Here is a 24,121-nt window from a genome sequence, read left to right as displayed (position 1 = left end):
AACTAGCCATCTCTTTCTTGTTGAAGAAAAATCCTTCTACAGGATACCATGATGGTCTCATTAATATACTTAATGACTCATCTTTAAAAAGTCATTGGCTACATTTTTGTATTGTATCAACATATGCCCTAATTGTTCTTGGTCTCACTGGGGTGCCTCCTTCCTCTAACAATTTCTCTTGCTCGGAGGCGAATAACTTCAAACCTTGAGTCAACCATTTTCCCCAGTTTGCCTGAGAAAGTTCTAGGAACAGGCAACTTGAAATAAAAACAAAATAAATCAAAACAATAACACATTGTTTTTTGAATTGGTCACCCATTCTTTCGCTCTTCCTCAGGGGTGAGAAATTTTACTTACCTTTAAGCTTCAGAAGTTCCCCGTACGGGCCACCAAATGCCAATGTCTGGCTGGGCACACAATCACGAGCCACCACACAGCTTGTAGATTCAAACAGCAACTCTTTATTCCCGAACTCACACCAGCCGTCTACAATCACGTTCTGGGGAAATCCACGTTCTCTCCCAAATTCACGTTCTCTCCCAAATTCACCTTCACTGGGCTTCTGTCTCCCAAAATATACTGTCTGAATCCCGTGAGAACTCAAGGGGAACTTAGGCAGCAGGATACGCCCTATTCCCAGCAGGAATAATCTTAAACCTTAAACCTGGAACCTAAACTGGGAACGCCCTAAACCCGATTATGTTAAACCGGGAACACCCTAATCCGCCCTGGTCCTTGAGCAAGGTCAACTACATTCAATGTCACTGCAAAATGTCAGCAACATGGGGTACGCTGGCAAGGAAATTGTCATACCTACTTGGCTAATGGCTCCCAGCAGTGAAGCACCATCCAGGCTACCAGGGAACTTGGAACAAGGGAGATAGAAAACAAACATAAAAAGATGAGTCAAACAGCAAGCAGCCTTTGTTTATGGATTGCTTTAGTGAACTGGCCATCTTTTCTTGGCAGAAGTGGCCATCTCTCTCTGCAGAGGCCACTGACTTTTTTTCTTTTTTTGGTACCAGGGATTGAACCCAGGGGTACTTAATGACTGAGCCACATCCCCAGCCCTTTTTTATATTTTATTTAGAGACAGGGTCTTACAGAGTTGCTTAGGACCTTGATAAATTGCTGAGGCCAGCTTTGAACTCACAATCCTCCTGCCTCAGCCTCCTGAGCTGCTGGGATTACACGCATGCACCACTGACTCTTTCTAAACTACCACTCTTATTGACACAGCTTGATCCCTGAACTCTTTCTCCTCAGTTTACATCCTTGGTCACATAGCCCCTTTCTCTGCCTTGGTCACATAGCTCCCTTCTCTGCTGACAACAATAGGCCTTACTTGATGGGGGCTTTTTCTGGACTGGTCACTGAGTGTGCATTATCTCATTTAATACAAAAGCATTCCAGCTCCTCTAAAAATATTTTCTCACCACTTTGCCACTCCCATCCTCACTTTTCACCACTCATCTTTCCAAGTAGTAATCCAAACTAGTCAACCACTATTTCCTCTGTCCCTACTCAGTCCATTGCAAATATTGTCTTCTTCAAGATCAGCTTATATTGCTGACCTCTGTCTACATCTGAGAATCCTCCTCCCTGGATTCCAGGTTCCTGACATGCCTCACACTTTCCTGCTAACCTTATTAATGTCTCTGTGCCCTTTGTCCTCCAATGCCTTAAGTGCAGGTTGAGAAGCAGTTCCTGTATAAATCAAGAGAGCATGCTGTTCACCCTTGTAGTTATAAAGACAGCATTGATATGGTGTCTTTGGAGGCTGAGAATATAATGCTGCAGCTGTGATGAATGGCAGGAGATGAAGGCAAGATGCAGAGGACTCAAAATACCTGGCCTGAGCTCTGGCCACACAAAACCTAGTGTGCAGACAACTATGGGTGGCAACCTGGTTCCAAGAACAGTATCATAGAAAGATAAAACTTCTCTATAGCAAAGCCATTGTTTGCCTAGGAGTCCAAAACAGTTACTGATGGTGCTACAAAGAGAATCCCTGTCATCTGGAATCCACAAGGTCTAGTGTATGTTCTTAAAGCTACATGATAAGCATAGGCTCAGGTATTTCCTGCCCCTCCATTCTGAGTTGCTTTTGTTCTTCAGTATGCCATTTAACTTCAGCCTTCTCACTTAATGGAAAGTAGCTACCTTCCCTTGATTACTTTGTAGATAATATCAACCAAAAAGTGTATTTTAAGACTCTTCATCAATAAAAGGGATTGTGATCAGACTTGATAGCATGAGTGTAAGTGAATAACTTCATTTTAAAGAGGAACTAAAAACATCAAATTACTTTCTGGCCTAAGAATTCTATCTTCAAACATTCGAAACATCAAACTGTTCTTGTCCCCCGAGAGCTTTCTTTTGGTTATAACTCCTGCAACTTTCCCTGTGTAGGTGTTAAATAAATACAGCCACATTTCTTCCTTGAAAGTTGATCTCAGGTCCCTTGACCTTTTCATCCTTGCCTTTTATTGACACAGGCGATACTGTCCAACAAAGGCAGCATCGATGCCCTCTTCAACGTGACCCCTTCAACTACGCAGTTGGGGGCCTGCTTTGTTTTCTGTCCCAAAGAGGGCATCATTCAACCAAGAGGAGTCCAAGCTATCCAGATAAGCTTCAGTTCTGCCATCCTGGGGCACTTTGAAGAGGAGTTCCTGATCAATGTCCATGGGTCACCAGAGCCTGTGAAACTGACCATTAGGTAAGCTACATTTATAACTAATATGGAAACTAACCAAAGTTTTCACTTACTGCCTTCTTGAACTTAAAAACTAGATCACATCTTAGATGCCCATAAATGTCCTTGCCAATGTAAATGCCTCAGCATAATGGAGTGTGTCAGATTTACCCTGATGCTTCCCTAATGAACAAGTGTGATCTATTATACTAGGGATAGAGATCCTATTTGGAGATCTAGTTTTTATGTAAATTTTAACCTTTTAGAATAAGGATTTAAACACTAGTTTCTAGTTACTCTTTGCTTTGGGATGTTTAGATAAAATGAATTATTACAGTAACACCTGATAAAATCATCTTCTCTCCTAAGCTTTAGATGTAATAACAGTTTCTCTAAACCTTCATCTTCATTTTTACTTTAAGGGAAATCTTTAAATGATCTTACCTAGAATGCCTTCAAGCAATGTAAGAGAATCCACTTATAATGTCCTTCAGCCCAGCCTAGATAGACTCTTGCACCTTTTATGCTAGAAGTCTTTTGATGGCTTTCTCAGCTGCTTGTGATAATTGAAAGTCATTAATAGCAGAATTTGTCCTCAGGGGTTTTGAAAAGAAGTTCTCTGTTACCAACCCATTAGGCAGATACAGAACTTTGATTCCTGGTACTTTAAAAGGCCGTATCTTTCAAATAGAAAGATCATATCTTGGAGACATATTGCTCTGACTCCATTTCAAATCTCCCAGCAACAGGTTGTTAATTACCATGACAGTCTCTTTATTATGGTTGCTGCTAGTCATTTCCTCCACCCCTATGTGCAAACTGAGATCCTTCTTGAAGTGTAACATAGAAAAGAAACAGACACTTGTGGCCTGAAGGATCCTAGGAAAATTTACTGATTTCATGGTACCTACTAGTAATTCAGAATCTCAAGATCAGTTCAAAGATGATTTTCATTTATTCTAAAAGTCTACCTAAGTGTCCCTGTTATGGACTGAATTGTGTCCCCTCAAAGTTCAAATATTGAAGTCCTACCATCCAGTATCTTAGACTATGGTGGTTCTTGGAGATAGAGCCTGAAAGTAGGTAATTAAGTGAATATGAGGTCATAAGGTTGGGCTCTGCTCAGGTGACTGATGTCCTTTTGAGATGAGGAAATTGGGACACAGACACACATAGAAAAAGGCCAGATGAGGGGCTGGGGCTGTAGCTCAGTGGTAGAGCACCTGCCTCACATGTGAAAGGCACTGGGTTCGATTCTCAGCATCGTATATAAATAAAAAATAAAGGTCCATTGACAACTAAAGAAAAAAAAGATTTAAAAACAAAAAAAGAGAAAGGCCAGATAAGGACACAAGAGAAGACCTCCACCTACAAGTTCTGTTGTTTAAGCTGCAAGTCTGTGGTATTGTATTATGGCAGCCCTAGTTAACTAATAATGACCCCAATACCCAAGGAGAGTGAATGGATATGTCTCAAGGCTTCTGTAGCATGGCCCAGGCAGCGTGTCACAATCATAATCTGATTTTTCTTTTAAGTCTGAAGTTTTATTTGAAATATCCATAAGACTTTTATAGGCTCTTCTATAAAATATGTTTGTTATTATATTAAAAATTGTTATTATATTAAAAACAGTAGCAAACAAAAATCCAGCAACATATAAAAAAGGATTGTACATCATGACCAAGTGGGATTCATCCTAGGAATGCAAGGATGGCTCAACTTATGAAAATCAATCAATGTATTACAACATTAATCATGCAGTATTAATGGAATGAAGTAAAAGACTACCTGATTATCTCAATAAATACAAAAACATCATTCCCCCAGATTCAGCAACCATCATGATTTTAAAATATAAAAAGTCCAACAAAGTAGGAATAGGAGGGAATTTCCTCAGCATCAAAGACCTAAATGTAAAAAAACCAAAAAAACTAAACCCTACTAAACCCTATAAAGTTGTTAGAAGAAAATTTAGGCATACATATGTCTGATTTTGATTTTGAATTAGGCAGTAATTTCTCAAAGCAGGCAAAGTAAAATAGATTAGACTTCATCAAAATATAAAAAGATGTATGCTTCAAAGGTCACTATCAAGAAAGTAAAAAGACAACCTACAGAATGGGAGAAGGATAGCACAGTTCACTAGCAACAGTAATTCCATCTGCCACCTTGATTCCCCTTTGCCACGTAACCTAACATACTCACAGGTTCTGGGGATTTGAACAAAGACATTTTGGGGAACTATTATTCTACCTACCACCTGAAGTAAGCTAGAAATTGCAGGATGTCTCTATTACTAACTTTAGGATAGAACATCTCTCCAAGATGATGAAGCCCTGCTTCTTCATAACTGTGCTATCCTTCTCCCATTCTGTAGGTTGTCTTTTTACTTTCTTAATAGTGACCTTTGACGCACATATCTTTTTATATTTTGATGAAGTCTAATCTATTTTACTTTGGCTGCTTTGAGAAAAAGATCAGCATTTGGAATAAAAGGTCCTTCAAGGTCACCCAGTCTAGTCCTTTCTTTTCTCTGGAGTCAGAGAAACTGAGGCTAATAGAGGTGAAGTGACTGGCCAAGGTCACAGTGAAGTGGTGGTAAGATGGAACTGAAACAGTTTTATGAAGCCTTGGACAGGGATCATGGTCTCCTTGATGTTTACTATATGATGAACCTATAATTTGTATTTCTTGATGAGTTAATCACCTTACATGATATGTGTCTCATCCAGATTAACTTCATTCTGGGTGAGGTTGGGTGATCTGTCTGCTCTGCCTCTGCCCCATTCCCTGTTAGGAATGGGGTTATAAATTAACCCAGCATCATCATAAACCCATGGTTTGAGTCTTGAAAATAATTTTAGGGCCACTGTGAAAGACTACCATCTCATAGTTTCCTGGATTCCGTAATTGATTTAATGCCTAGTTATGGTTTTGTCTTTGCCCTCTCTGTGGTTCCTCATCATTACTTTGAATTCATTGGATTCCCTCCCTACTCCCCACTTTCAGAGGCTGTGTCATTGGACCCACCTTTCATTTTAATGTTCCTGCTCTGCACTTTGGGGATATTTCCTATGGTGAGTAATTTTCCATTTTAAGTTTAGAAATTAGATAGAATTTCTGTTGTCTCTACACAGGAGGAGGAAGGCTTGCAAATCATCTCTCTTACCATTTTTTTCACTAGGCAATAGTCAAGAAGTTGTAGAATTGATCCTTTCTTCCTCCATGGCAGTGGTATTTTGGTGCCATTTCCCAGCTTATGTGAAAGTAGTAGCTGTGTCCTGGGCACTAAGAGCCTTCAGGCCGCTACTGTCTCCCCTCCTCTAGCAGTGAGACTAGTGGGCACTAGTGCTCTCCTTATCTGAACACTCTGTGCTCTATTTAAATGCAGATTCTGACTTGCCAGCTGTCCAGCAGCCTTTTTGCGGAGTTGCTTGCAGGTTCAAGGTGAACTCAAGTGTGTTTTGATTCTCCTGTCCTATCACTCCAAGTTGAAGGCTCTGCTGTGTTTTTATGTTATGTCTCACTCAGTTGCCTCGCTGAGCTGTTTCTTCCTAAGCTTCCCTGCTAATAAAAATGATGATAACAGCAGCAGCAGAAGCTCCTCTTACTGGCTGTCTTGAGCTTTAGTCACTGCTAAGTGGATTACATGCGGCAAGGCATTTAAACCTTTTAGCAACCCTGCACAGAGTTACTATTTAATCTCTCCAATTAAGAGGAGGAAGCACTGAGCCTTGAAACAAATAACTTCCTGAGGTCACACAGCAGGAGCAGAATTTGTATTTTAATTGTGATGTGTCTAAATGCATGCACCATCAATAAAAATGAGGCAATTATTGAGCCAAAAATTGGTTCTTTGGTGGTGAAATTTTTAAAAACCCCAAAACTTACATTTAACAATGGTGAAGGATCTTTCAAAGTTCAATTCTATGTCCCCAAAAATTTTATTCCTTAGTGCTTAATTGTTCTTATTGGGGAGAACTTAAATCTAATTCAAATCAAATTTAATTAATTGATTTTCTTTGATTTAGCGATTAATTTACCCTTTTTTTAGGAAGTGATAATTTAAAAAAAGATTGAGCAATGATAGTTTAAGTACAGATCGTAATCTGCCCTGTTTTGCTTTGGTGCCTGCCACTTTGTCTTGCTTCATTTTGAGTGGACCCATCTACTGTGAGAAAAATATATTAAATATTAAAGTTCTATAGAAAAACTTTAATAATAATATCTTTGTCAGTTATTTTACCATTTGAGGGTCATGACAGTTTTCTTTACTCCAAACACATTTATTTATGTATATTATGTACAATGCCCCATGTACATTATATTGCATAAGCTATAGTCTATAGGAAAATCTGTATAAATGAAATAGTATGCCTATTACTATACCATAAAATGGCCAGGTGATTTTTATGAATGTTTATGGTATATTTGAGTGACAGGCTCTTCTGAAGGAAAATGAAAATGATATTCAATTTGAAAATCATCTAGTGGCCAGTTAATAGCGGTACAGTCTCTCAGAGGTGACTGTCTGGTACACAGTGTGAGGCATATTCACATTCCCGAAGGCCTGTGCAGCCAGATGAACCCCAAACAGTGCACCCTGTGTTCAGGGAGAGGGCTGGGCAATTGGAGCATGATGCAGCACACCCTTCATAGCACCACGACACCAAGTCCCACGCTAGGACAAGTGGACAACGTGTTCCTATCATGTCACCCTAGTGGAAGAAACAAACCTAAACAAGCAGTTGAAGCCAGTTACTCCAAGAAATCTCACACTGATTCTTTCTCTGCAATCTAGTCTATTGTGCAGCTTTAAAATGTTAGTGTAAGTGCTATATACCAATGGCAAGCCAATTATTGAGCCAAAAGAATATGTGAAGTTCTTTTATCTAGACTTCAAGTACTTAAAAATACCAAGGTCCCTTACCTATTGCATTTCAACAGAAAATGACAAAGTGGAAATATGTGCATATATATATGTATATACACATACATAAACATATATAGGCTCAGCAGGATTATTTTATGGTTAACTGATAAAAATTTTAGCTGTATTTCCTCACTTCTGCTTCTCCAGTGAGGTCTAACAGTATTGATAAAATACAAACACGCACACACACGCGCGCTCACACACACACACACACACAAACACACTGATTTCCTCAAAATGCTACATTTTGCTTCCAAGTCTTTACAATTTCAAGTGAGTATCAAAAACCTTAAATACATCATAAAATAAGTGATTTTTAAAATATATTTTTAGTTGTAGATGGACACAATACCTTTATTTTATTTATTTATTTTTATGTGTTACTGAGGATCAAACCCAGGGCCTCACAAGTGCTAGGCAAGCACTCTACCACTGAGCTACATCCCCAGCCCCAATATAGGTGATTTTTAATGGAGCTACTTCTAACACGAATAGTTAGAATTCTTGTTAGTGTGCTCCAAGTTGAGTGGAGGCCACTAGTGAGTCCCAGGAACAGGTAGCTACAGAAGCTAGACTATCATTGGATAAAGAACGGTAAGGATACGTGAAGCAATATGTTTCTAGCAGAGTGCAGGCATTTTCTTAAATATACCCATGAGACAGATTTTATTTACAAGAAATTATCATCACTGGACAAAAGCTTTTATGGTAGCTTTTTAATTTAAAAATAAATGCATTTATTCAAGACATTCAATAATGTTTCTTTTATTTGAATTCTTAATGCAACATGAGTTGTAGATTCTAGATGAAGCAATTAAACCCCCACCTATCACTTAACTGCATCCACACAGCTTGGAAGCTGGCATGAGAATTACCTGTGAAGTAGATGAACAAAAGAATTTATGGACTTGTGAACATCAGGTGCAGCTAAGAATAGGAGTATTATATAGATATCTAGGAATTAAGCACAACTCAACTCATTGAATTGTGAGAATCCTCCACCTTTTTCCTTTGCCCTCCACTTGAACTCCTCAAACTCTGGCAGTCAGATGTAAAACTTGTCTATTAACAATTCACTAGTGTTGAGAAATTCATGCAGAACATAGCACTTAAAGCAAAAGAGTTAACATATATGAAAGGGAAACAAGAAAAATAGATTTAAAATTTCCAACATGAATCTAATAGGAGTTTTAGGAAAAGGAATGAAAATAGCCCAAAAGCACTATTTGGAGAAATGATAGCTGAGAAATTTTAAAAACAAATATTTGTACTTATAGTGTATAGCCAGATACAGTAATCCAAACATAGAAACATCATAGTGAAACTAAAGAACATTAAAAATAAAGATAAAAATCTTAAAAACTACTGGAGAGAAAAATTACATATCAAAAAAAAATCATTTGACAAACAGTGGATATCTTAAAACAGTAATGGTACTGGAAGATAGGGCAATGAGGTTTCCTAGTTATTGAGAGAAACTGAGGGTTGGCCTAGAATTCTGTGCTAATAATTGAGCTTCCCTAAGCAACCTTTTACTCAGAAGGCCACTTCGGACTGCAGGGTCAGTTGTTTGAAAGCTCTAAAGACTTTCATCAGTGTAATGATGTACTGAGCACTTGTTCTTCAGATTGAAAGGGGGAGAGATTCTGAGGGTGGGTGTTTTGGGGGGAAAGCTTCTTGAACTGATAGATGAGTTGGTGTTTTACAATATTAGTTATGTCTACATGAAGCAAGGTTGCCTCAGATCAATGAAAGATTTGCATTCGCATGGGTCTTGTTATTATTTCATAAAGTGAATAGACCATGAGTTCCAGAGGAGGCTCACTTGATCCAAGGCCCATAGAAGCAAAGGCAGAACTCTTCACCAAGGAGCTCCAAGAGCCTCAGAGGTCCCGGCTAATTTAAAATCCATAATACTATTTTTGTGCTCTACATTTCTCAAAGATTATAGATTCTGAAATGTGGGATCAAATGGTTAGCAAATGGTAAGATTCTTTGCAATTCTAGTATCAGGTGATATTTCTAAGCAGAAAAATTATAACCTACAATCTCTCAGTCACAGTTGTAGCAGTCACGTTTCTGTATAGGAAGGTTCAAATCCATATAAAGTATTTGCAGACACTCAAAAGTGCATATTCTGAACTTTGTGGTTTGGGCACTGTCCATCTCCATTCTCAAAACCCATGTCTCTCTTGCACAGTTTCATAGGGTTCAAGGTAGGAGCTGGTCATTGCCAAGCTTTGTCCCCAGCTACAAAGGAGAAAGTTTCCCATTGATTCTTTTTTAAAATTATATATATATATATATATATCTCCTATGCAGACTTCTTGAATATATAGACATTCTTTTTTATTTTTTATTTTAGTTATAGATGGACACAATGGCTTCATTTTGTTTATTTGTTTTTATGTAGTATTGAGGATCCAACCCAGTATCTCACTTGTGCCAGGCAAGCACTCTACCACTGAGCCACAACCTCAGGCCTCCCACTGATTCTTAGTCAGAGATTATCTCTTTTATGCTGGGATGTTTGATACAACATTTTGACCAAAGACCATCTCAGATTTGGTGGCATAGTTAGTATGCCAGAGACCACAGGAGTAGACAGAAGATCCCCATCATATGCAACGCTGGTTTTCTAAACCCAAGGGTACATCTTATGTGTCCAAAATGGATTGTGTATATGTGTTTATTGATTTCTGAAATTCTGAATTATTTCTGTGAACAACTACAAAGTGCCACCTGATTTGCATAATGATCTAACCACACATTTTTCTTTGCTTTGTGGAGATTTTTATTTTGCTAGAAAAATTAGGAATCGTTATCTAAAATACTCCACAGATCCCAAAAGTCTCTACACTGTGATTTAATTTTTCATCTCACAGGTTGCTGCATCAGTTAAATACTCTATTTCAGATAGGGTCCATTCTTCAGTACAAGGCCATATTCCAAATCATTTATTATCTTTTTAAATAATTATTTTTTGTTCTTTTGTGCGTATGTGTGCAGCCTTACAATTTCCATCTGATAAGTTTTTTTAAATTTTATTGCCAGTGGACCTTTATTTTATTTATGTACTTATATGTGGTGCTGAGAATCCAACCCAGTGCCTCATACATGCTCTGCTGCTGAGCTACAACCCCAGCCCTGCTAGTTTCTTTCAAGAAGTCTTCATAGGGGCCTTTTTAGGTTAGGTAAAATATGTCTGTGGAAGGAGAATTGAACCTCCTGAGAATGCTACCCTCTAATTTATTATTTAAATACTGGGAGGAGTATTTAAATAATACTCCTCTGTGAATCCCTAAATCAGTCATGTTGTTAATTACTCCAGGAAAAGGCAAATACATATTGACTCTTTGTCTACTAGACACTAACTGAAGGGAACATAGATGTCGACAACTGAGGTAGAACTAGAGGTGGAATGGTGTTAGGATTGGGTATAATCAGAAACCTAGAACAGCATTCTTATTAGCAACAATTCAGTCCTTGACAACTAATAGACCCTTTCTTTAGGATTCTTGACAAGTGGGGTATTCCAGATACTAGTACCAGGAATTATTTTAACTAGGAAGTTATAACTGACTTTATTCTATGAAAAACTTCTGGCTCTAGGGAAATAGTCTGGGTAGTGGTTTGAAGACCCATCTGACTCCTGATAGGACCTTCTTTTCCTAGTCCACCCTATATTTGTAGAACATTTAACCCCTAGCTGGTCAAGTAGCATAGAGTAAGATGTCTAGTTTCAAGAGTCATTACTGGGCATGTTCAGAAAAGTCATATGATAATTACCACTGTGAAACTGACTTCCTATCAGTTCCTCTGGAAGTTCCAAGAGAAGACTCTTCAAGAGACCCATTGTGTGTGTGTGTGTGTGTGTATTATATATATAACATATATAATATATATGTGTGTGTGTGTTTGTGTGTATATATATATATATATATTTTTTTTTTTTTTTCAGCCAGGTTCAAGGTAGAAGAGCAGGGTTTGTATCTGGTAGAGACAAGCACTGTGTTTTCCTGTGATTATAGAAAATTTGTATTGTTCTGAAAGTGATCCACAGATACAGTGGCCACCCAGGGAATCCAAAATCAGAGCTCACTTTATTGCCTGCTGAAAGGAAGATCCATATCTTTTAGGAAAGGAGCATGAGTCTCTGCTAAAAATATGTATTCATGCAAAATACACGTCTGCAGCACAACTCAGAAAACAAATAATAGAGGTTGCTTCTTTGGAGAGGCGTACCAGTCAAGGGGTTTGTTTTGTATCTACTGTTTAACCGGCTACATAGTAAATGCATAATAAATATTCATTGAATGAATGAATGAGTAAATAATGAATGAATGAAATCTGTTGATTATGTGACTGAAAACAATATTTAGGGCAAGGTAGAGGTAAGTAGCTGTGAATTGTGAACAATTCATTGTAGAAGTTGAGCTGCTAGGGGAGGTTGATGGCCAAAGGAGGCTACGAGGGGGTTTTATTTGGCACCTCGTATTTTGTTTTCCAGGATTTCCTCATACTTTGACTTGTTCCCTCAATAACACGTCTTTGATCCCCATGACCTTCAAACTGCGTGTCCCTGGAGATGGCCTTGGCCCCAAAAGTACCGCATTTTCTGAGAAGGATTTAATCAACAGACCATCTAGGGCTGATGAAGAGATACTCACAATGAAACCAAAAGAATTCACCATCACCCCCAACTGTGGCACCATTCGCTCCCAGGGATTTGCTGCTATCAAGGTAAAGTGCACAGCCTTCCAGCACACAGAGCCCAGCAGCCAAACTTCAGCAGCCATCAGGACCTTGCTGAGGGCTCTCTATTGTATCCAGTGGCAGTGGGAGGGTGCGTCTGTGAAGTCACATGGAAATCCGGCCCACCGGAAGTAAACCACTGTGGCATGAGAAGCCAGAAACAAACACCCTGGGCAAAGAAATGGGCTTGGCCCAAGTGGATCCGGATTAATCTAGATGCCTCCGCTAGAACAGTGACTTCTAGGTATTTCTAGTGAAACCATTGCTCTAAATAGGTAGTATACCATCAGTACTAATGAAAACCTTTGAAGAATTCATCAATAGCTACATTCTCCTTTCCTTCAGACTTGGGTCCTTCCTACCAATAAATATCCAGACTTATGGCATAGATGGTAGCTAGCTTATTCAGATTTGTAATAGGAATCTGGACCTCACAGTGAACGTGGGTGTGATGTTGCCATCAGTGCTAAAGAAGTAGACCCATGGAGAGCAGTGAGGAGGCTGCTCATTCACCCCTGACTTCCCCTTGAAATCAGGATAGTGCAGTGCCTTGGTTGTGGTCTCACCGTGCCAACAGCAGAATTAATTCACGATCACTGAGAAAGGTTTTAGCTATCTTGCCTCACTTTGGCTTCTCCGGTGAGGTCTAGAAATATTGAAGGTGTTAAACTGAAACAATTTTATACTTGCTAGGGAAGAAAAAGATCAAGACTTCACAGCTAAAGATGGTAATTTTCACTTTAGTTCCTACCATTGAATATTTAATCCAGCTATCATTTTATTCCCCAAACTTGTTTTTTAATGCTTCTCAAATATCTCACCTCACATCTACTCATCCTGAATCTTTTCTGGGAGTTTTCAGTTCTTTCATGCGCTTCTCCAGAGGTCGAGTGAGTTTTGACGGTATCACCCATCATTGCAATTTATCAGGATTGCTAACTATGACGCTCCTGGTTTAAAAAAAAAAAAGTACTACTGCAATGGATTGATTTATTTGTTACTTAGTAATGCTCATCCCTCATATTACCTATCTTTCCTTTTGCCTCTGCCAGATGGCACAGGAAGCTTTTTAACTATGCAGCATGTCTCTTGCAGCCTCTGCCACAAGCCCTTGCTCTTCTTCCTTCTCACCCACAGCCTGGAAGTATAAACAAGGGATCACAGCCACCCCCAAGATGCTCTGCTGCTCTCCAAATCCAGCGGGTTCTCTTTGCAAACCATTGACTTCATCTTCACTCTATTTCTCCTTTATGTCCAGAAAAGCTTTCTCTAAGCTTCAATTTTCCTTTCTGATCTGCACTTCAGCCAGCTCTGTGTGGACTCAAATTTGCATCCAGTGATTCCCTCTGCAAGCAAAACAGTTTTAATTAACACTCAATACATAATTTATAGATGGAAAAGCCTTTAACCCATGCAAGAAGCTGTCTTCTAGACTTACAAGGATCTCTTCCAGCAAAAATCATTTTAAAGCAATTAGAAGTTGTAACAAGGCTTTCAAAAGCCTAAATATAAAGTTTGATAGCAGCAAATAAGTTTATAGGATAACATGTTCTGGTTAGATACCGTCCTCACATGGACTTTTCTTTGGAGCTTCCCAATTTCTGCTCTGGTAGTGAATATTGCCAGGGGAAAGGGGTTGATTTCTTATGCCAGTTTCTGCAACCCATATGATGATTTTCATTGATTACAATGTAAGAGAAATTTCATTGTATTTTTTTAATCAATGTATTTAATTGTCATAATCCATATAATCAAGAGGTATAAGGAACACTTTTAATTTCTGTGATCAGTTTGTTTGGCATTTCTCATGCTTCATGGTCGTCATTTCCCTTACATGGACAAGTAGTTTCTTTGATAAAACCAGCTCAGAAATGAACAGACCTATTGTACTGAAAGTAAGTTTGGTTTCTAACCTGGCCTTTGAACATAGCCAGGGTCCCCTGACCCAGCAATATTACATTTTCAGCTAAAAATATATAGTGCTATACAGCTATAAAGCACTTAGAATCCCCTCCCACCCCGGTGATGAGCATTGTCCTCCCCCAGCTCCTGTCCCCACTGTGGAGGTCAGCAACTTTTCACCTTTCCTTTCCAGGTGACCTTATGCTCCAACACTGTGAAGAAATATGAGCTGGCGCTGGTGGTGGATGTGGAGGGCATTGGAGAAGAAGTGCTGGCGCTCTTAATTACAGCCAGGTATCACTTACCTGCTTCCTCTCTTCCAGAGAGCCCTCTGAGCTCAGCAAGGGGCTGCCTCCCAGAAGGCAGCTCGCCTGCCAGCTAGTGAGCACTGGACTTGTTCTGCCTTCCCAGGAAGGGAAACTGAATCCAAGTGACAAAACTTTAGAACAGCAAATGTTTCTAAAGCACCTTTGATGGGGATGCAAAGGGTTGCATGTGTTCGGCCCTGTTTTAAAAAAAAAAAAAAAAGTGCTCTCCAATGGTTCTAACTGTCAAAAGAGTGTAAGCAAAAAGGGGTTAGCAGGAAGGGAAGATGAGTTGCTGGTTTCATTGTCACCTTCCAATGAAGTGCTCCAGAATCAGGCAGCTGGAAGGCACTGCTCTCTATCCTGCAGTGGAAGATACCTTTAGCCAACATGTTCCTGCTCCTGGACATCCATAAGCATGACTTGACCTGCAGGCTGTGAGGGAGCCCCACAAATAAGGCTCATCTCTTAGAATCAGAACTCCTCAGGACCATCACCAACTTCTCTCTCTTTTGAGGGAGGCAGCAAGGAGCTCTGGAGTCAGGTTAAAACCCTGGCTCTGCCATTTGTTGACTGTGTCTTCCTGACCCAGCTCCAAGCAGGTAGTGTCACCTACTGATGGTGACATGGTCCTAAATAAACTCATGAGACCTCACTTTACCCAAAGCAAAAGTGTCCAGATTAGGGACTTTTAAAGTATATGGATGAAATGCTGTGTATGCAGAAGAGAGAAATTGACTTAGTAAAACCAATAATGCTAATCTGTCAATCTCTAGAATTTACGTCTCTCATAAATCTTAGGAAGATATACCATAAAGAAGGTACAGATGACTGGTCGGTGGGGAGAGAATAAGTGGCACCATTTTGTGTGTCTTGGACATAACTGAAGGCAAATTCCAACCCTGAAAGAACTAGAATGAGACTTCCCTCTGGGTAGAAGAAGGAACCCACTGAGGTGCCTTGGCTTACTTAGTATTCTTTCAAGACCTAAACTTTTTTGTTTGATTGATTGAAAACAGCCAAAACCCTTTGATGTGGTCCTTTCTGTATTTGAGTTTGCCTTTTAATCTAGCTTGCATTGGTTTTCTGTGTGGGCTTTTTCTTATACTCTCCAGATCCTTTTCCCTACAGCTCTCAATAGGAAGTCCTGACTTAAAAAAAAAAAAGCCTAAAGAGGCTATGAATTTCCTACTAACGTATACTCTGTGACCCCAGTGAAATATTATCAACCCTCTGAGTCACAGCATTAGGTGCAAAGGATTAGCTTTAAGAGAGTCATTGGGTCAACTGACAACTTCCATTCTAGCTAAAAATGAACACTCGTTTCATGCTAAATCACAAGCTTCGAGGTTAAAGAAAGGCACTTTCATGTTGTTACTTTTGGTGTAATCTGCAGGAACTGCTCTCTGACTCCACCAGAAGAGTTGCTTTTAGAACTCGTTCCCCAAAGTGACTCTCTCAGAGAGCCAGCAGTGGCAGCTTGCCATGCTGTCACCACGGGTGCCCTTCCTCTCACTGTGCACTTACCTGGCACGAGGCTCTGCCCTCCACTCACATGTCCTCCTGTGCTCCCCACGACACCAAAGAAGAGTTAGTAATGCCAGTGTCAGTCCCCAGAATGACCTTCATTTTACCTGTGAGAGAAGTGGGACTCCATGAGAGAGAGCTCCTGGCCCAGAGTGACACAGGTTGCGTTTAGTGAGGTCAGCACTGAACCTGGCTCTGTCTAGTTGAAAAGCCAGTACTCTTCACCATTGCACCGTACGTTACAATAATGACATAAGGCATGTCAGACACCGAGAGCTACAGACACAAAATAAACCCAAGTCAACTAATAATAGACCAACTCCAAACACAGGGCTTCGTTTCCTCTCTCTGCTACACACAGCTCTCCCTTCCTCTCCCCCTGCCCAACCCCTCCACATCAGAACCACTGTCACAGTGCCAGTTCTGGGCCAAGCAGCTGCCTGAGCCTACACACCCCAGACAGCTGTTCTGCTAGGAATTAGAATTATCACCATTATTTAGATGATGTGAGCTGTTGCTAGTCCTTGGGAGACTTTCTGGCTGGTCCAAAGTTCACAGCTAGTTAGGACCCCATGCTGGTGGCTTTAGTCCTGCTCAACATGGGAACAGACCCTAAGGAACTTGTAGCATGGGGCCCTTTACTAAAGGAAAGCCAGGTCGAAAAGCAATGGAAGCTTGAGTCATTACCCATCAAAGACAGCAGTCTAAGGAGTTCTGCTTCTATTCCTTTTTTGATTAAAAAAAAAATAGTGACTGGGAGCTAGGAGAGAGGGGTGACAGGAGAGAAAATCTGAAAATGATTAATGTATTTATTAAAGAAAAACTTCTATATGACAGTGACAAATGCATTTAACTTAGGACTTTGCATTCTCTGTATGTAAACAAGCTATTTTTGAATTGTTTAATGTGTTTCTTCGAGCAGATGTGTTGTACCTGCGCTCCAATTGGTGAATGCAGAGGTGGACTTTGGGCGCTGCTTCCTGAATTACCCCTACAAGAAAATGATCCAACTTGTCAATCCTGATGACCTTCCAGGATACTATGAGATCCTGCCTCAGGTGAATTATTTTATTCTTCCTTGGTATTCATTTTTCTCTCATTGGATTTCTGGGATGAGAAAACACATCCTTCTGAAGAGCCATCATCCTGAACACATGCCCTTATGTAATTCTGATTTTTAACCCTCGGATAAGTTGGGGATGGGGTTATAAAGCCACAGCTGGATTGCCATCTGCATGAGTGAGCAGCTGCAGGTGTAAACAGTTGTTAATTTCCCAAGGAAATTGCCCTTGATAAAGAAGGGAAAGTGTCAATTAAGCCAACATGCAGAAGTGCACCTGCAAATAATTGCCTTTAAACTAACCAAGCATGGGAAATGAGCTAGAAGTTTTCATTTATGCCCAGGGATGTGGTTTGAACATCATCCCCAAGATAAAGCAATGCAATATTTATAAATGGACTTGTTGAACCAGAAGAACAGAAGTGGAAGAAGAGGAAGGAGGAGGTATTGTCTCTTAATGTCTTAGGAAACATGTCTGTCCATATGCCACTCTACCTGGCCAGGTGAGAGACGAAACAGTTCACATATTGATGAAAGATCTGTACAGATTAGAGTAATGGAAGGTTACTAATGACATACAATTTACCAAGAATGCATTTGGCTTTAAAATTCAGTAGTGTAGCCAGATGCGATGGCACACACCTGCAATTTCATTGGCCTTGGAAGCTGAGGCAGGAGGATCACAAGTTCAAACCCAGCTTCAACAACTTAGCAAGGCCCTAAGCAACTTAGTGAGACCCTGTCTCAAAATAAAAAATAAAAAGGCTGGAGATGTGGCTTAGTGGTTAAGCACCCCTGGGTTCAATTCCTGGTACCCACCTGCCCCTCCCCCAAAAAACCTCATTAATATAAGTACAGTACTCAAATATAAATTCATGCAAAAAGGTCAAGTGGGCTTAATGGCTACAGTTCAATATGAATTAAAAGAGCAGTAGGGGAGCCACAGAACCAGTACAGGTTTGGGCTACAGCTGAAGGAGGCCAGTAGCCCCTGGCCAAACCACAACCAAGAATTTGCCTTTGATCTTATCATTGTATTTTTAATGGGAGATTGAAAAAAAATGTGTCATGTTTGGAGTAACCAAATGTGACCCATATCCTCTGCAAATCTAAGTCATGAGAGGAGCCAACTCAAGTGTTTAGTCTGGAACAGGGAGGATAGGAAGGCTACCTCTCCCTAGTCCTTGGGCTATTATGCAAAAGAGGGAATTAGAATTCTCTTCTGGGCTTCTCTGAGACAAAAACTGAAACCAAAGGGTGGAGTTATAGGACATATCAAAACTGAGATTCTCGACAGCAGAACAGCTGGCCCTGTGCAGTGCAGTCATCTCAAGAACTCAGAGTACAGCTTGGACCTGGGGTCAAGGGACGCAGTCTCTGCACAGCCAGGCTGAGAATAGGGTAGAACACTGGCTTGGGGATAAAATTTAAGGGGAGCCAAACAGACATCATGTAGATACATCATGTTTTTATGCCATATTCTAAGAAATCAAAATTAATTAAAAAAAAAAAAACATAAGTGAGCAAAATATCAACATTTGGACCAGTATTGCTGAATTTGCCTTTTGCCCTGGGATCAGTGGGGCTTAGCAGAGGACAGCTACACAGGGAGGTGGGCTGTGATTAGGCTGTGCTAGGCCAGACCAGAGGCAGAAGGACTGTGGGAAGCTTCAGAAGATGAAACTGTGCCCCCTCTCCCAGGGAGCTGAAGCCCTCAAAAATGTTTCTCAGAATCACTCAAACTTGCCTGACTGTAGGATTTTTAGAGCTTTCTTGTTACATACAAGCTAGTACTTGCTGTTAAAAAGGGCTGTAAGGAATGCATATGGGTGAATATTGGGTGACAGTTATTCATTCCTCATTTTAAAAACACATGCTGAGTATATACTTGGGGTCAGAAAGTAGCGAGGCAGAGAGGTCAGGGCCCAGGCCTGCACTAAGAGGTCTCTAGCCCAGGAAGAAGATGGATGTGCAGATGAGGACTGCTATCCAGTGTAGGCTGTGGAAAAGGACTTTATAGGATGCTCCCTGGAGGCACTCCCACCCTTGAGTGTGGGGGGCACCTGGGGAAATTCAAGAAGAGTATGCCAGATAGGTCAAAGGGTTAGAGGAGGGAAGCAGCATCATGTGTTCAGGAAGTGCCAGAGGTGTGGCCTCAACCACTGGAATGCAGCTGGGAAAGGTGGGGGGGATGAAGCAGGAAAGCCTAGGGAGCCAGGTTAAGGACTTGGCCATGGAAGGCCGCTGTCCTGAGCTCATCCACATTGTAGATGGTTTCTGCATCTCCCTGTGCTGGACACTTTGGATTTGGGGCCGTATTCACACTGCACTCAGCCAAACTTCCTTTTGGCCTGTTTGGGGTGCTTGTGCCCATTGACTTGCCTGAGCAATGAGACATTTCTAAAGAACCTCCATAGACTCAGGACAACATTTGTTTCAAAATAAATTGTTATGCTCTTTGTTCCACGTCCTGCGTGGCTTGCTTATCTCCCTGGCTTGTCTCCCCAGGTGTGTGAGGACCAGCCTCCTGTGCTGCTTTGCAGCCCCACCCCCTATGGGATCATCCCCCCCCACAGCACTGTGCACTTGCCTTTGGGCCTGAGGACCCAGGTCACCGGAGAACACAGGTCCACAGTCTACATCTCTGTCTTTGGGAGCCTGAACCCTCCTATGGTGAGCACCAATTTTCAAAACCAAAATTATCATTCCTGTGCTTCTTGTCAAACATTTCAAGCTTCTTTATTTAGGGCTCACACCACATTTGCATACCCTCTAGGCATTTGTAGTTAGAGTTTTACGTTTTCACTCCACAATGGTACAACACAAACATGGCGTTACTTAGATGCATCAAAAAGAAGCAGTGTTACTTAGATGCATCAAAAAGAAGCAGTGTTCGCTGGGTGTGATGGTGCATGCCTGTAATCCCCGTGACTCAGGAGGCTGAGGAAGAAGCATTGCAAATTCAAGGACAGCCTCAGCATCTTGGCAAGACCCTCAGCCACTTAGTGAGACCCTGTCTCAAAAAAAAAAAAAAAAAAAAAAAAAAGGACTGGGGATGTAGCTCAGTGTAAAGTATCCTGGGTTTAACCCCCTGTATCCCATACCTCTTACCACACCCAAAGCAGTAGTGTTTCATAGCAGTTGTTTTTAAGCTCCTGAAGTTTTACATAATATGCACACATACACATATGACCCTGCTCTGGGCCAGCACATCTGTGTATTTAACAAGCTCCTCGGTTGTTCCTGGTGAAAAGCTGAGTTCTAGCCTTACGAGTTTGTCACACGTGAGCTGAGAGATCAGTTTCATTCACTGCTCACCAGATCTTTTTCTATATATTGACCGTATGAACCGTAGCCCAGATCAAACTACTGAAGCTGTTAAGAGATGAAGTAGTCTTACCAGGCACAGTGGCACATGCCTGTAATCCCAGCAACTCAGCAGGCTGAGGCAGGAAGATCACAAATTCAAGACCAGTCTCAGACCCTGTATCAAAATAAATAAAAACAAACAAACAAATACATAAATTTAAAAGAACTGGAGGGAAAAAAAGGACTGGAGACATAGCTCAGTTTAGTGGTAAAGTTCCCTTGGGTTCAAACCCCAGTACAAAAAAGAAATACGCATTGTGTCTCCAGGGGAGGTAAGAGGGAGACATGGAAATCTCTCTGCTGCTTGGGCTGAACTGAAGGATAAATCTTGAAGAAAGTTGCTCAGGCTCTGTGTCCCTAGGCATTTGGAATACGTGGGTGCTGGGCAATGTCAGCTTACATTTGCTTGAAGTGGTTCTGATTGCTTCGAGAGTATAATAAGGTAGGATTTTGCTTTTATCTCTTCCATATAAGATGCTGAAAGCAACCTGAGTCATGAAATGGCATTGCAAAGGCAGCCACTCCCAAAACACCAGTCTATGTCCCCTGCTGGGCTCACTGGGACACCCCACCCCTGCACAGATGCAGCTCATGAGAGGGCAGCCAGTGCTTTATGAAAGAAAAAGGCACGCCTTCTCTGGCAGACATAGTACAAGTGGATTTCAGCCACTAACCTGCACAGCTGTGTGCAGTGGCCCTTCCCTGTCACTCTGCTACTGATGTGACAGAATTGGACTCAATTAGAGCCACCCCTAGCTCTAAAGAGCCATCCCTGAGCCCCATGCTAAGTGTTTTCGAGGCTGGAGTGCTGCATGGGTCTTAGAGGCCCAAGATTCTGGTTTCCCCTCAGTGCATAGGAATTCTAGGCTGGGACCCACAGGTCCCAGCATGACCATCCCTGTGGCCAGTAGGATGTCAGCTCCCACTAGCACCTTATTATGCTCTCCATTTTATAAAAAGGGGCAGCTGTGAGCTTCCGCTGGCACTGATTTTTAAAGCTAGCCGTTTCAGCTGGCCCTGTTCTTTCTCTCACATGAACACAGGTATGTCATATAAAGAGTATCGGGGAAGGCCCTGTGATCTACGTGCACCCCACTCAAGTTGATTTTGGCAATATCTACGTCCTAAAGGACTCTTCCAGAATTCTCACCCTAGCTAACCAGTCCTTCATTCCTGCATTGTTTCGGGCACGCATGGTGAGTAGGCCCTGGGCCACCGTGTGATGAAAACCCAGCTCTGGCTCGTAGGCAGTGGCCTGGTTTTTGCAACACATCTTTGAAAATGAGCACAGAAACAGATTTGCATGCTTAAGCTGTTTGAACCGTGTCATCCCCATCCCCAATTCCTCTTGGTTATAACCTTTCTGTTGATGAAGAAATACAATATGCAAGTCATTTGGCAAATAAACAAGTACATTTCATATGGTCCTAGCTCAGGAAGATGCTTCAGAGTTCCCAGCTCTCCTAGTGAAGATTCCTAAGCCTGGCTCCAGTTCTAGAAAAACACTTCCGAAAATGTCTCTGTAACTGGAAGCCCTTCCTTTAATTTGAATCCTTTGCTACAAATTTGTTAGTGCGTTTATTCTATTTTTATTCTCCCTTCCTTCTGAGAGTATTTTAAGGTAGTTTATAAGCATGTATGAAATACAAGATGTTATTTCCAAAAATGGAAATTAAAGAAAACAGCAAGACCAAGATGGATACAAAGACAGATATATTTTTAAAATGAGTATATTGTTTCTGTGTATGTCACAATGACATTTTGACCTGCTGGTCTCTTATAAGCTGATTTTTATTTTTTGTACAAGAACAGACATAATATAGTGGGACAGCTTTAGGGGTTTTTTGTTTGTTTGTTTGTTTTGTAGAATTTAGGAATTCTGAACCTAATAATTGAAAGTGTTCTTAGTTTTAGAAATAGTTTTCTCAATTAATTTTTTTCTGGGATAGCCCTCCTCCTACCCCCACATCATTGTCATTTGAATAACCTTTAGTTTCAGCATTTGTCAGATATTTCTTAAGGATCTAATATTACTAATTTTCTAAAAACCACTGTCAGAAGGAATGGGATCATAGTTTGCTGCTGACTCATGACAGACGCTGGTCCCCAGTTGGCAGCCACTATCATTACCATTGTTTGTTTTTATTATTATTTTTCCTTACTTCGTAGAGAGGTAGCCATTTCCACCTCCAGTCACTGATCCGTTCAATTTGACATTCTGACACGACCCCAGCCTTGCGCCACAGCCTTATGGAGCTTGTGCAGAGGATATTGCTTAATAAAGGTTAGAGAAAAATCCTGCAGAGAAGACATTTTCTCTGGACTTTATCCAATTGGCTGACTGACGCATTTGGGAGCCATCACAAGTGTTGCTTAGGAAGTGCTGGTTCCTGGTCCAGTACCGAGTGAACAGTGGGAGAGAACCACGACGGGGAGCAGAGCAGGGCCTGTGTGGGTTGGGGAGGAAGGAGATGGCAACTCCCGAAGCACATACAGCACCATTCCCTCTCATTCTCAAATATCTCCAGATCTCAGTTTTTATGGCAATTTTTGGTACATTTCAAAAAACAAAAAGCTCCATTGTATATATTGAATGGCCCAGTTGGCTTGTATAGGACTTTTTTTCATTTCCTTTCAATTCCTTAATGTTTCCTTAAATCAGCGAGCTCTAGTTCCAAGGAGCCAGTCCTATGACACTAATGATCTACTGTAGGATGTGTTTCTCCCTCCATTGCTTTGGGAAACTGATGTTTATTGAGTTATAGAACAAAAGTAGTTTCAACTGTAGTTCTCATAGGTGGAAATTACACTCTTCATATTTCAACTGGAAGTTTTGTTGGATTTTCTAATAAATATGTATTAACGTTATAGAAACTGAATTATGCTAACTTAGAAATTAGAGTGGAAAGAAACTGAAATACCATTTATTGAGTTTCGACTTGATGTACAGTAACAATTCTTTCTTTTTTTTTTTAAAGAGAGAGAGAGAGAGAGAATCTTTTTTTTTTTTTTGGTAGATGGACACAACACAATGTCTTTATTTTTATGTGGTTCTGAGAATCGAACCCAGGTCCTGCTCGTGCGAGGCTAGCACTCTACTGCTGAGCCACAATCCCAGCCCCTACAGTACCAATTCTTACAGAAACTATTAAGCATTAGGAAAAAGTTTCAGCAGGTAGATGCTTGTTCCCTAAATAAGCCTACCACTGATTCAGATGCTGGATGCTCTTCTCTTTTCTTGCTGGCTACCCTGACATGAGGAAGCTTCCTTTCTCCTCTCTTGGCCATCCGTGCATGTCATGCCTCCTCAGACATTAGCAGTCTGCCCTACAGAGCCTCATATGTGCCCACACATCATGGCAACCACTGTGATTAACTTCTCCCTTAGCAAGAAACATCTCTGTGTTATCATCCAGAGGTCAGGAGATGAGACACTGGATGCTTACCTTTAGTGACACAGATCTATTTTGAATTTCTCTGAAATAAATGCTATACCAATAAGAAAAAGATTTTCTTTAAAAAAAGAAGTCCTCTTCATATAGTATGAAGTGAGGAAATAGTAAAAACTATATA

The 24,121-nt window shown here is 40.8% G+C and overlaps 1 protein-coding gene across 2 annotated transcripts in view; it reads left to right on the top strand.

Moving 5' to 3' along the window:
• Hydin (HYDIN axonemal central pair apparatus protein) overlaps nt 1-24,121 on the top strand; it is a 380,287-nt gene that overhangs the window by 152,663 nt on the left and 203,503 nt on the right. For both annotated transcript variants that reach the window (XM_048792466.1, XM_048792467.1), the window contains 7 exons: nt 2,499-2,722; nt 5,708-5,775; nt 12,142-12,374; nt 14,482-14,582; nt 17,043-17,178; nt 19,688-19,852; nt 21,592-21,744. In XM_048792466.1, coding sequence (XP_048648423.1) covers nt 2,499-2,722; nt 5,708-5,775; nt 12,142-12,374; nt 14,482-14,582; nt 17,043-17,178; nt 19,688-19,852; nt 21,592-21,744 — 1,080 coding nt within the window. The remainder of the gene's footprint in view (nt 1-2,498; nt 2,723-5,707; nt 5,776-12,141; nt 12,375-14,481; nt 14,583-17,042; nt 17,179-19,687; nt 19,853-21,591; nt 21,745-24,121) is intronic.

The sequence above is a fragment of the Marmota marmota genome, unplaced genomic scaffold, assembly GCF_001458135.2.
Source record: "Marmota marmota marmota unplaced genomic scaffold, marMar, whole genome shotgun sequence".
Classification (NCBI taxonomy): Eukaryota; Metazoa; Chordata; class Mammalia; order Rodentia; family Sciuridae; genus Marmota; species Marmota marmota.
Note: the sequence above shows the minus strand (reverse complement) of the source record. Positions and strands in the feature narration are given on the sequence as shown.